The sequence below is a fragment of the Quercus robur genome, chromosome 11 (genome assembly GCF_932294415.1).
Source record: "Quercus robur chromosome 11, dhQueRobu3.1, whole genome shotgun sequence".
NCBI lineage: Eukaryota > Viridiplantae > Streptophyta > Magnoliopsida > Fagales > Fagaceae > Quercus > Quercus robur.
This window is the reverse complement of record NC_065544.1, coordinates 55,837,951-55,850,025: the sequence shown is the minus strand read 5'-3', so window position 1 is coordinate 55,850,025 and position 12,075 is coordinate 55,837,951. Positions and strand designations below refer to the sequence as shown.

The 12,075-nt window shown below is 32.2% G+C and overlaps 1 protein-coding gene across 1 annotated transcript; it reads left to right on the top strand.

The window, feature by feature from the left end:
* Positions 1-9,107: 9,107 nt before the first annotated feature.
* On the top strand, positions 9,108-10,082 carry LOC126705278 (probable carboxylesterase 9). Its single transcript, XM_050404168.1, has one exon. It carries the CDS (start codon positions 9,108-9,110, stop codon positions 10,080-10,082), a length of 975 nt encoding a protein of 324 aa, XP_050260125.1.
* The last annotated feature ends 1,993 nt before the right edge of the window (positions 10,083-12,075 follow it).

The following is a 12,075-nucleotide window of genomic DNA, read 5'->3' as shown; positions in this document are numbered from 1 at the left end:
GACGATGATGCAACCAAACCTATTATGTGAAATTCCAATACTACCATTATTGAAAATTTGAATCATGCCATTTTACAGGGGCAAAGGAGGCCCAATGAAAACACGCAAATTTCGTAATATTTATTACTGGTGGGTCCCACGTGATAGGCGGAAGGAAATAAAAAGGAAAGAACAAAAGACCCATTGATGACCCATTGATGCATCAATGGGTCATCAATGGGTCTTTTGTTCTTTCCTCAAGTGCCTTTATAAACCTCATCTTCATGCTTCAGAGTTTCAAGCCTGCCATTGACTGTTCCAAGTGGTACATAGCATCTGAGCTTCAAGCCTTCCAAATTATCTATGGCACGTTGGGCTTTTGCAAATCCTCCAACTTACACTTTTGCAGATTCTCCTCCGTCTCTGATTGGGTAGCACTATCTATATATAGTTATTAGTAGTTATTATCATTTTTTATACATGTGTTTGTGTGTTTCATTTATTTTCAATTTCTGAATCTTTTCTGGTAATGATGCACAAAAAACTTCAACTTTGTAACAGGGAGGAAAAGCTTCTCTTAGGCATCAAAATCGCTGTCGCAATGGTTGGTTTCATGATCTTCACTGTCATACTCATTCGTAAACTACACGAGTGTGATTCCAGCAGCGGCAGCAACGCCAGCGAAGGTGGCGGTGTTATCAACGGTCAAGTCAGTATCCAACTTCCAACTCTGAATACTGACGATGTCTCTGTCATAGCCTCAGCTGCCTGATATTGTCACCCACGTAGTGTTTAAATTTACGCTTTACATCATTTGGAGCTTCCACGTCCAGAGGAAGATTACGTTGATGCAAAAAGTAGATTTCCATTTTGTTGGTTGTTAGTTGAGAATAAGCAAGCATGTCTGTCTGTGTCAGTGGTGTGAGATTTTCTGTTTGTTCTGTATTTGTCTTGATGACCTCCGTACCCTTGCTATAATTATTTGTTTGATTGAACAAGTTGTTATTCTAAAGAGGGAGAATATTTCTACACATGTATGAGACTTTAAGGTTTGATTCTTAATGTACAATTATATACGTGCGCGTGATTTGATAACCTATTTTATGCCTGTTGCCTAATCCATTTGAGTTTATTTGAATTGGGAAATTTAGAATATATAATTTGGGCACCATGGGATTTTTTGGCTAAGAGGTTTTAGGGATGAAGATCCATGTGAGAAACCCTTCTCACAGCATATTCAGGATTCACACACGTGAGAAAGAGTGCGTATCACGAAGAATTCAAGAGTTGTGCAAACTGGTCCAAGAATTTAGTTGTTTTTTTTTTTTTGGAGGTTGTTTTTTATTTGTTAATATTACTAAATATTATTTTTGTTCATTGCATTAAATTGGTTTTTCTTATTTTTTAAAATTTTATTTTTTATTCTCTAAAGTTTTATCACTACAAAATAAAAAAAGAGATTTATTTTTACTAAAATTTTTTCGGTTCACTGGAAAAAAGTTCAAAATAAACACTAAAAATAGATTTTCGGGTCAAAATATGGCCTACTTTATTTGGAAAGTTACTTAAAAGTTTAACCAATACAACCTTTTTTAAAAAAAAAAAAAAAACCTTAAAAAAAAAGGGACAGTTTTTTCCCTTCTGCTTCAAATATTTATTTATTAAAATCTAAGATCTGTTTAAATATAATTTATTTTATTAAAAATTGAAAATATTATAATAAAATAATTTTTCAATATATGTATAATATTTATTTTTAATATTTTTTTCCATAAAGTGGTTGGCTGGTTGCGGGTTTCAGCACGTAAACAGTAAAAAAAAAGTACATAAACCGCGTATAAACAGTACTCAACAGTGCTTATCCGCTAAAAGGCTAAAAACTAAAACGCCTGCAAAAAAAAAAAGAAAAAAAAGAAAAAAACGCAAAACGCCAGATTTTGAAACGCAAAATGCCGGATCTAAAACGCCTCCAAACACTCACTCATTTTCGCTCATCAGTCTCCCTCTCTCTGTAAGAAAACTCAAATACAGATCTCCGACGACGAACTGAGCGCGGTGGTCGGCGATCTCAATTCCGCCGCTTTTTCTTCCGATTACAGGTCTCTCTTTAACTCTGTTTGTTTCCTCCCAAAAAAAAAAAGATTTTTTTTAGTAAAGGGACTACGAAGTATGAACCCATTAACTCTGTTTGTTTTCTCCCGAATGTGATTAGTACTAATTCATCCCTTACACACTTGATAGTTGACTTGCAATGCTTGGATGTTTTAGTTTATCATGATAGGATTTTGGAACTATTGCGGACTTGGTAATATACTAATTTGTGGTCTTTTGATTTATGTGTGGTTGTGGAACACGTTGAAAGAGACTTGGAGCATTTTATATAATATTGAGTTTTGAGATAGTTTAGACTTTGTAATGTGGTTCTTTAGAGTATGTGTATGGTTGTGGTATGTATTGAAATGATTAGGTGCAAGGTATCTAATTTTGTGTTTTGGAATATAATTTCCAGTAGGTTACGTAATATAGTGTTTCAAGCAAGTTATATAACTCTTGTTTCAAGGGTCATAAGCCACACTCCTGAAAGTTGCAGAGATTTACAACAGTAACACATTATAAAATAAGCAAAGCTGCTAAAGTCAAATATCAAATACATTGTTTTTGGTTATTAATTATGACTTGAGTTATTCAACATTGATACATTATAACCACATACAAACCATATAATACGAACTAAACAAAGCTATACGGAAACACATTGCATAACAAAAAGTTCGATTGAGAAAGTCACAAACAAAGTCGATTACTAGGCCCATATTTATGCAAGGGATAGTACAATGGGTCCAAGAATGGGCTTGGGCTTGAGACTTTAATAGTAGGCAACCTTGCCCTCACACCTGTGAAACACCTCACACTCAGACCATACTACCTTATTTTAACTAACACCAAATACGCATCCTAGAATGAATTTAAATTAAGCTATAATTCTGTAAATATGCATGATCTCCCTTTGAGGGACAATTCTAATCTTCATTGTTGTACTCATTGTTAAACTAGGCGATTGTGGAATTAATTCAAGCTATGGAATCGGCATTAGTCACAGTGACGGTGGTAACCAACATACTATGTAAGGCTCCACATCACTTAGAGCTTCAAGAAGAAGACTGTACTGCTTGTTCTGTGTATTATGTCCCTGTGTTACGTTTGCTGCTTGTGGTGTTTTGTGTCCTAGAGGGCAGAGTGTGACAGTCTTATTATTAAGGGTTGAGATGGAGAATAGCATGGCCTGAATAAATCTTAAGTCTCCTATATATACATATATACATGTGTTTAATTAGTTTCCTTTTTATGGAGTTTCAAAAAAAAAAAAAAATGATGCCTTTAAGAGTTCTAAAACTTCACCGCACAATGTCTTTACATGGAAAGTAACTTATCTTTTTTAAGGGAAAATTATTGTGTAGTTCGGAAGTATACTCTTTCCTTCTCATAAAGGGATGGGTCCTACCGTACACTTACATAATTATATATTTAATTGAAAAAATTATCTTTAAAAAATTCTTATTATTTAAAAGAGAGAAAAAGAGTATACTTGGAATTGGTAGACGTTAATTACATGCATTCTTAAGGTTTAGGTTTAAATCTAACTGTGGGGCCATAAAATTTGTGACCCTGGCCCACTTTACATTAGGGCCCAAGGCCCGAGCCGAGGAGAGCATTGTCGAGGACATATATGAAAGTCCAAATTGCCTTAAGACGCAGCTGAGAAGGATTCCGTCCTCGGCATCCCGTAGTATCCTAAAGGAAAAGATGAGCTCAGTACAGGAGCAGGGCAAATGAAAAGCTACCAATACTGCAATAAAGAACTCTGCGTCTGACAGGTCCATACTCTTCACCATGCTCTTTAGTTTTTACAACCACCCCCAACCACTCTAGGTATGGGCTGATGGGACAAGTCTCAACCCCAGAAAATGGAGTTTACACGTGGACACTGGAAGGAGGGTAAAGGCTAGTATAAGAGGGAAAGGGAACCAAGGAAAAAGGCCCAGGGGAAAAAAGGTCCGGAAAAAGAATAATAATAAGAACACTAAGCTCCTCGGACGAGGTCTAAGAGCCACTACCATTCAGGTCACATTGGAAGAAGGTCTTGCTAGACACGCCAGGTTCACCCTTATGTAAACTTCCATGGAAACCATGATTAACCGCTGTCCGGTGATCAAGGCCTAGCCTTTCAAGCCCACACTCTACAAATTTTATTGTTTGGACCCTTAACGTGCGAATCCAATATCATTTTGGGGTCGTTACAAATTGTATCCTTACACTAACCGTATTATATTTCACTCACACAAAAAAATCTAACTGTATTATTTTTATTTTTATTTTTTATTTTGTAGGATCTCATTTTATAATGTCTAAATGGCATGTATCAAAATTGACATTCTTATGGTTTGTATATTAATACGAAACATTTTAATATTAGTTAATTTTGATTTGCCATTTAATAATTACCTCTAATAACACAAAATAATTCATCAAAAAATTGTATAACATATCAAATTATCTATGCAAAACCAAATCATAAACATTTTTAATATTACCATATATATAATAAGGAAATTAATTTTAGAATGAATTTATAGTTTAGCCTAATACACCAAATTTCAAATATCAAATCAAGAAAATATTTATGATGAATCAAATAAATAACTCAAATTGCTCCAATTTCTCTTGACAGTGATATCAAATAAAAGAATCAAATCCAAATTCCATATTCTAAGAATAAAATTAGAAACTTAAGCCAAGAAAAAAGCTTAATGTTTTGTTCACATACCACCGAAATTTAACGGAACAAATTAGAATAAACTAGAATTTTGGCAGAGATGAAACATATGAGTGATTCGTACCAATTAATAAACCATAATATAATTTTTTGGTTAGAACAGAATTGATAACATTGATGTGTATTAGACTATTAGTGTTTGATTACATTACTGAATGCTTAATCCATTTGAATTGATTGTGATATAAAAATTTTCATTATCCTTTTCACAACTTGCTAAAGTTGTAAATTGAAATTTGAGTAACATCTTGTTTACCATGCCCTTGAAAATATTTTATTATAAATAAATCACAATAAAATATGTTGTGGATTTGGGTGTGTGAGTCTGTCCCTAACATTATTCAATCATGTTAATTGGTGAAAAAATATTAATATAGAAATAGATGCTGATGTTCTTGGACATTTAACTTATTGACCCTTCCTCTATTAATCTCATGTTAAAACTCCTTTTGAATGATTGCAGGAACTTCATCAGAGGCTTCCCTACTTGCACAATGACTCATATTTTTAGGAAAGTTAAAAGATGTGATGACAAGCTTGCTAAGACGAGAGTGATTTAGTTTATTGACTTCCTTATTTTGTATGAACCACTGCATGTGGTAGATTATTTGCTAGCTTTTGACAAAGAAGAGCTCTTTTGTAATAGATTGGTTGTTGCATAGTGGTATATATTCAGTGTGTTTAACCAAAAAAAAATTGGTGAAAAAATGTTTTTATGTCACTGATAAATCTTATTGTTTTGTGGATTGGGTTAAAAAAAAGGTGGTCATTTTCAGTTTTTTGTTTATGTGGGCCAACAGAATATTCTGTAGACTGTAACTTGCCCTCACGCACAAGTTCTATTTTCGGATGAGGGTTGCAAGGAAGTCATTGGATTAAAGGCTTGTGACCTATCGTTCGCTTTTATTGTCAAGCTTAAATTAAATTTGGGCTAGGATTGCCCTCACGAGGGAAGGTAATTCAGTAATTGTGGAAACTGGGCTTATAAGGTGCATCTTTGCCTTGTTTCAAAGTTTTATTTTTATTTTTTCGCCCAAAATGATAGATTGTATTTATAATGAATCAGAGTTTACTATGGTAAAGAGAATAGAAGGTATGTTCTTGAGCCAAACCGAGGGTTTCTTTGTCTCCTTAGCATACAGAGCTAATTCTTGAGTCACCATATTACAATATCTAGGAATGGAAGTATAATAAGAAATTCATCAATTGGAATATTCAAAATAATATCTCTAGAGGGCAATTATCTTTAGACGAATTTGATTTATTGGCATTGAACAAGATGACTATAAAACTAGTGAATGTTTCATATTAAGAGTCTGAATTATGTAAGTAGTGATTGACACATCAATATTTTACTTAAAATTTAATACATTTTACTATACCTAATAACATCTCAATAAACTCCTAATTTGATTGGATTTATTTATGGGTATTAGATTTTTTTTTTTTTGATTGAATTATGGGTATTAGAATTGATTGGGTGTGATTGTGCTTATTTTTAAATATATAATAAGATGGCGTGACATGTTGGGATTAGAGGAATAAAATATGAGTTTTACACCACATTCTTACAAAATTTAATCTCTTATGTTAATTTATTACACATCCATCTATTTTACATAAGAAAAAAATAACTTGATTAAATTAGTACAAATTACACTTTATAAATACACTAGTCGCTAATCCGTGCTATGCATGGGAACCTACTTATTTGTATGGTAGAGTAAATAATTTTATAAAATCTTAAATTGATTAATAAAGTACATCATTACATGATTTGCTCTTGTATGACTTCAATTTGTGTCGCAATTTGATGAAGAAGGCATTGCTTTAACGTGCAATGTTTTACAAAAAATTTGTCAGACAATTTCCAATACTATAAAAAATAACTTAAAAATTTAGATATTAAAACTTTTGAAAGACCAAAAAATATTAAAGAATTAAATGATTCATGGCTTAGAAATGATTGAAATAAAACAAAATATATATGACTAAAAAATAGAAAAATATAAGAAAAAAATTGGATTACATTCAAAAGAATAATCCGTGGTCATAAGTTTGCACCCTATCATAAAATATCACGTTAGTGAAGTAGAGAGATGATGATAATAATAATAATAATAATAATAATAATATCAACGTTTAAGTTTGAGTTTAAGTTGGACTTATTAGAGAGATAGAGTTTCATTCCTTATTATTTTTGTTGAAGTTGGACTTTTAGAGAGATAGAGTTTCACTCATTGTTAAGTTTGGATTAAACAAAAATAATTTTATTTAAATAAAATGATAATTTTATTTAAATATTGTGCTGACATGGAAAATTGTGAGAGTTTCAGAGGTTTTGGTTAAGTTTATATATATATATATATATATATATATTAGAAAATATGGGAGAAATAGTAAATGTAAGGACCAGATTTGAGTCCTTGGTCCAAAACAACTAAAAGATGGAATCCAACAAAGAAATAAAAGATGGAATCCTTTTACCTTAATGTCCAGTTAGCATGTAACCCATGCAAACGCATAAATACATTTAAAATTAAACACAAATTTTATTATAAAAGTATAAATAATTAGTCAAATTATAAATAAATAAAAATAGCATGTAACACATGCATACTTATAGATACATTTAAAATAAAATGCAATTTTTATCATAAAAATATAAGTAGTTAGTCAAATTAAAAAAAAATTAAATATAATTAGTCACATATTAAAATTCTTACCTAAATTTAATACAACTTATGATCATTTTTTTTTAATTTTTAATAAAATAGAACGTGTTGTGATCTTCATTGTGTGGAGATTTTTATTGAGTTTATATATATATATATATATGTGTGTGTGTGTGTGTGTGTGTGTGTGTGTGTGAGAGAGAGAGAGAGAGAGAGACAGAGATTGGTTATATATATATGTGTGTGCGCGCGCGTGTGTGTGTGATTGGTTTTTTTATTTTTTTTATAGTTCATTAATAATAAATCTTTCGTATTTTGCACTCATTAACTCACTTGATACAAAAATTTAAAAACTTAAATGGACACATGGCCTAAACTTAAGTGAATAATTATGATGTGGTCTCCACATAAATTTAGACACATAGCACAAAATTTGATTCTAATTTTAAATTCTAATTGAACTTTCTCTAAGCTTTATCTATATATATAGTGGTTTTTTTTTTAATTTTTTTTTATAGTTCATTAATATTAAATCCTTCGTATTTTGCACTCATTAACTCACTTGGTACAAAAATTAAAAAACTTAAATACAGTACTTATGTGCTGTATTTAAGTTCCCTTTTAAGATTCTACCATGTGGATTTTTTTCTCATAAGGAAGAAGTGTATTTTTTAGTTAAGTAGCTAAATGACTAAATTTTAAGAACAGAATATAAGGAATAGCACCTAAGGTATTGTACCTAAATTTTTTCTATATATATATATATATATTAAAGACTCTTGTAGGTGACTTGAAATTGCAAACTAATTAGCTACCCATATTTTTTTCTATCTACACACACAGGAACAGGAAAGACACGGTCTTGCAAGTAAATTGGGACCAATTTCAAAAGTTTCGGGCCAAGAACGGAGGGATAGGTGGCGGGTGGGTCTAGTGAACTGCGTATTTCTCTCTCCTCCTGCCATCGGGTTCATGGGATTAGATTTGGTATTTTGAACTCCATGTGCATCTCATGTACTATTTTATTAGCATATTAACAAAAGACTAACAAAGGTATTGATTTGGCTCTTGCGTAAAGTTTAAGGAGTAAATTAGTCAAAATAAAAATTTGAGGTGTCATTACCACTACTCTAAAATTTGAAAATTTTGAGCCTATTGCCTCTACTTTTAAAATTTGACCCTATTTTTGAGCCAAAAGTTTCCCTAAACTACCTGAAAATTTTACTCAATCTGTTAGTAATTTGCCAAATTCAAAATTTAAAATTTTACAAATCTTGGACGTTTGAAACCACAATACCATAGGATCTGTTTCTTTTGTTTTCTGTTTCTTGTTCACCCTTAAATAAGACTCACACACCAGATGTCGTTGTTGAACCGATTTCAAACCTCAAAATACCATAATTTTCGTAGTTGCAAACCTGGATTGTCACATGTTTCTGTAATATATATATATCCAACTTCACCACCATTATCTTTTCTTAACAATAAAAAATTCAACAACAAAAATTTCATGCACTTGCATGAAAATTTTATTATTCAACGTACAAAACAATAAACTGTTCAAAATCATTTGCCAGAAAAAAGTATTAAAAAAAAAAAAAAAAAACTAATTCAACGACATGTCGTTGGCAGAGTCTGATATAGACCCATATGAACATTTCAGAATTGGTCGCAACCCTGATGGCACTATCACTCGATACATGAACCTCCCAAGGATCAAGGCAAGCCTTGTAGCCTCTCATGGTAACCCTGTGGTCTCCAAAGATCTCACTCTCAATCCAAAAAACGAAACCCGAGTTCGAATCTACATGCCTACGTCCAAACTGTGTTCATCAAATGTTGATACAAGAATTCCCATCATAATTTTCTTTGCGGGTTCTGGATGGATCTCAACTAACTGGGACACTGTCCTCGTCCATTCACAATGCTCAGCGCTCACACAAGAAGTTCATGCCATTGTTGTCAATGTTGACTATCGCATCGCCCCAGAGAATAGGCTGCCGGTTCAATATGAGGACGCAATGGATGCGGTTCTCTGGGTTAGAGCACAAGCTTTGGATACAAATGGTGAGCAATGGATTAGAGAATACGGAGATATTTCGAGGTGTTATCTACATGGAAGTAGCAATGGTGGTAACATGTTATTTTTCACTGCGTTAGAAGCAACGAGGATGGAGTTGGAGCCGTTGAGAATTGCTGGGAATATAATGAACCAACCCTTGTTTGGCGGGATGGAAAGGACTAACTCAGAGATGCAAAGCATTGATGACCCGTCGTTCCCCTTGTGTGTACAAGATATGTTCTGGGAGCTCTCTTTGCCAGAAGGTGTAGATAGGGACATTTGGTATTGTAATCCAATGGTGGAGGGTCCTTACACAAGCGCCATTAGCAAGCTTGGTAGGTGCCTTGTGATTGGGTTCTGCGGGGACGCCCTCATCGATCGGCACCAGGAGTTTGTAACCATGTTGGTGAAGCATCAAGTCCAGATCGAAGCACAGTTTAGCAACATTGGTTTCCATGCCATCGAGCTTATAGACAGGGATACTGCAAATGAACTTGTGGAAATAGCTAAAGGCTTCATAAACAAAGCATGAGCTCAATTGTTACTAATGTAAATTTGTTCTTAATTAGCTAGTGATGTTAAATGCTTGACTTGTTTTTTAGTTGATAAATTAGAGAAAACGTATGAATGTGTGATCTGATAATCATGTATACATTTTATGCAAAGAATAAAAAAAATTATTATTATTTTAAGTTTATTTCTTCCAAATGGTGAAAGAAAGAATCTCCTCTAATTAATTTAGTGGCTGTTCAAATGTTCATCCATATATATGTTTTAACTTTTAATTAGTTGAGTGATCTAAATAGGTCACATTATACTTCATTTCATGTGAAATATAAATTTAACTTAACAATGGATAAAAGTAATGGAGATTGGAGAGATGATTAGGAAACTTTGCGAATTTTTTATTTTGCAATAAGGGATAAATTATTTAATTTAATTTAGATTGATGTGGGCAAGACTTTTTTAGAAACGTGTTTGTAATATTATTTGCATAATTTTTGTAGTTATATGGCTTCAAAAGGCATCCTTGTTAATTTGAATATGGGAAATAAATTGGATGGGAACGATTATGAAATCTGGCGTCATAAATTCCAAGATGTCCTAAATCAACACGATCAAGGTCTTGAAGAGCCTAACCCATTAATTAGCTGACCCTAATTAAGGTGATATCAAACAACATCATCATGATTTTATTGGGTCCAAATCTTCTATCTCACTTTTCCTACTCGATTCTACTCTATACTCCACCAATAAAAAATTGCCACATGTTCACCTAATTAATTAAATACTACCATTATTGATCAATGGTTGTATTTAATTAATTAAGTGAACATGTAGCAAATTTTTATTGGTGGAATATAGAGTAGAGCAGAAAGAGTGGAACAGAAAATTTGAACTCGATTTTATTGCCTTCGAGAGTTGGCTTTAGAAAAATCAAAGCACACACTTACAATATTCCTTTCATCCTAATTTGTTTATTCTGTCAACTTTTTAAAGAAATATCATTTATTGTCTTATCTGTTGTATAAAAATATATAAGTTTCCAAAATTACTCTTAAATAAATTTATCAAAAATGGTTTTGGAAATAAAATAGAGGTATAATAGAAACATTAGTAAATTAATGGTTTTTAATTTTAGAAATAAGACTATTTTGAGACATTCCAAAATGGAGTAAAGGACAAACAAATTAAGACGAAAATAGTATTATGCAATACATGCACAATGTTGTGATTGGTGAGCTAGAGGAGTATCAAATACCTTGAGATGTGTAAAGCACTTAAGATGAGGTATGGTGGGACTTCAGCCTTTAGTTATGATGAGAAGTGAAATCTAGCCAAACTACAAGTAGATAATTTGTAATAATTTTTTTATATATTAAATTTTAAACTTTGGTCATTTTTAAATATAAAAAGTACGACTAGTAAGTTGCAATTGGTAGAGGATAAGAGGATTAAATCAATTGAACCACTTTTTTTTTTAATGGAGTTGGATGGAGACCAAATATTAAGAAGAATACAATAAACCCATCTTTTACTAAATCAGGCTAAGTAAAGACATTAGGATTTAGATTGAAGCATTAAATTAGACAGGTAATAGGCAAATAATTTGTTAATTTCAGTTAGATCAATGAAAGAAATCCAACAAAGAAACAAGTAATCGTAAACTGAACGAGAGAGAGAGAGATGAAAGACTCGGTCTTACAAGTGAATTTAAACCGATTTCAAAAGTCTTGGCTAAGAACGGAGGGATATGTAGTGGGAAGGTCTGGTGAGTCGTATGTTTCTCTCTCCTCCTACCATTGGGTTCATGATGGGATTAAATTTGGTATTTTGAAGTCCATTTGCATCTCATGTGACTATTTCATTAGTATAATAATAGAAGACTAGAAGAGTTATTAATGATTTGACTCTTACCTAAAATTTGGGAAGTAAATTGACTAAAATAAAAGTTCAAGGTGCGTCATAGTTACTATTCTAAAGTTTAAGGGATATAAGAGCATTCTTCTCCTAAATAGTGGAAA